The sequence below is a fragment of the Corvus brachyrhynchos genome, unplaced genomic scaffold, assembly GCF_000691975.1.
Source record: "Corvus brachyrhynchos isolate BGI_N302 unplaced genomic scaffold, ASM69197v1 scaffold312, whole genome shotgun sequence".
Taxonomy (NCBI): Eukaryota; Metazoa; Chordata; class Aves; order Passeriformes; family Corvidae; genus Corvus; species Corvus brachyrhynchos.
Genome location: NW_008236640.1, coordinates 1,271,404 through 1,273,437, shown reverse-complemented (window position 1 = coordinate 1,273,437; position 2,034 = coordinate 1,271,404). Strand labels below are relative to the sequence as shown.

The window sequence follows — 2,034 nt, the reverse complement described above, 5'->3', positions numbered from 1 at the left end:
CCCAGCCACTAACACTGCGCACCCCTCGCACCCCCAAATATAATCCTACCCCTGCCTGGCAACCCAGCCACCCCATAACCCGCCAAAAGCAAGGATGACAGGGGTCAAAGGCTGTGGTGTCCCAGCTCGTGCACATCCCTGGCACAGCGACAAAATTTGGGGGACAGAGCCTGCGTTGGGTGCTGCCTGCATATGCCACCCCTTTGGGTATCCAGGGAGCAGTGCCCACCAGAGGGAATATGTCTGAGAAACACCCAAGTGCTAGGGCTGCTATGCCCTGGAGCAGGTGGAGGGTGACAGAAAGGTATTAACGAAAATAAAATTAATACAAGAGGATAAAAAATAAAAACAAATGCTCCCTCTTCAGCTGAATATCCCCACAGTGGGACAGAGACGTGGATGGGAGGCCACACGCATCCCTGTCCCAAGGAAACAGGGATGAGTGTGGATGGAGCACCCGGTCTGAGCGGTGCCAGCTGAGCTGGGGTGGCCCTGCATCCCCTCGTCCCACAGCGGTGCAGGATTCCCCCACACAGGTCCAGTACCTGGACTCGGGATTCGGGCAAGTTGATCTTCAGGGCGACTTCCTCCCGCATGAAGATGTCAGGGTAGCGGGTCTTGGCAAAGAGTGCCTCCAGCACGTCCAGCTGCGAGCGGGTGAAGGTGGTGCGCTCCCGCCGCTGCTTCCGCGGGGTGGCTGCGGGATGAGCACCACCACAGCGGTCACGCTGGGCCCCCACGCACCTCCCGCACGCCCCGGCACGGGGGGAGCCCCGGTGTCCCCGGGGCAGGGGCCTGAGGCGCACCCCCGCTGCAGACCCCAAAGAGCAGCAGTGTCCCCCACACCCCGGCTGCCGGACCCCATCCCGCTGCGGGCAGGGCGAGGGGCACAGTGCTGGGGAAGGGTCAGGCCTGGCTCTAGCGGGAACTACGGGGAGATTTCGTTGTGCTGAAATAAATTACTTTTTTTTGTTGTTCACTTTGAAACTTCTTTATCCTTAAAAATCCCTGTGAAAACGAAGAAACCCCGGGAACAGGGGGGAAAATTCATCTAGACCCCAATCTCCCCAGGCAGGGGTGCAGACAAACCGGGGGAACCCAGCCCACAGCCCACCCTAAACCGTACGGCCCCACCAGCTCTTCCAAACCCGCATGGGATGGAACTTTTTCCCCTCCGCTTGCTGGAGGATGGCGGGACTGGGGGGCCGCGGTGCGCGGCACTCACCCGGATACCCCACGGAAGGATGCAGCAGGTCCATGGTGGGGCCCGTCAGCCCCAGCCCATTCATGCCGTAAGGGGGCTGTTTGAGGTAAGACATCATGCTAGAAGCCGGGCAGTTTCCTCCAAAGTCCCGCAGAAAAAAAAAATCAAAATCAAACCAAATCTATGGGGCGGAGAAGGGGGATATGAAAAGGGAAAAAAACCTGACAAAAAGAGCAGCAGAAAACACCCCAAACAAGAGGCAAAAAAAATTTAAAGCCAACGACAATTAAAAAACGGAGCACAAAGTCGGTATGAAAGGAGTTTTTTCCGTTCCGTCCCGCCGTCACCGCCGCGAGGTCCTCGAGAGATCGCAGGTGAAGTGAGAGAAAAATAAAAACGAAGCAAAAAAAAAAAAAATTAAAATAGCGACGAGGATCGAGAAACAGGCGGATTTCTTCCCCGCGCAGAGGCGAGGCCGGAGCGCCTGGGGAGAGAGTGGAGAGAAGCGGGTGAGGCTTCGGCCGCCCGAATCCTGCCGGGGGCTCCCGCGGGGCTGCGCCCACCCGGCGCGGGGGCTCCGCGCGGGCGGCTTCCGCTTGTTTATTTTATTATTATTTTATTTTAAACGAAAGCGAGTCGCGCGCAAGTGCCGAGAGGCAACAGTGCCCGGCGATCGGGAGAGATAAAGCAATTATTTAAAAAGATAATTGGATTAGGAATCAAAAGGAGGTATCAGAGGAGGGAAGTATAATTAATTTAAAAGCGAGCAGACGGGGACGTTTTAATTAGAAATGGATAAGAGTTAAAAAGGGGAAAAGGAAAAGAGCGCT

General features: G+C 56.2%; 1 protein-coding gene across 1 annotated transcript in view; it reads right to left on the bottom strand.

Moving 5' to 3' along the window:
* OTX1 (orthodenticle homeobox 1) overlaps positions 1-2,028 on the bottom strand; it is a 3,295-nt gene extending 1,267 nt beyond the window's left edge. Inside the window, exons 1-2 of the mRNA XM_017726682.1 lie at positions 1,226-2,028; positions 113-697 (exon numbers count right to left, since the gene is read on the bottom strand). Of these exons, the coding sequence (XP_017582171.1) occupies positions 113-697; positions 1,226-1,322 (682 nt within the window). The 5' untranslated portion in view covers positions 1,323-2,028. The remainder of the gene's footprint in view (positions 1-112; positions 698-1,225) is intronic.
* Positions 2,029-2,034: the final 6 nt, after the last annotated feature.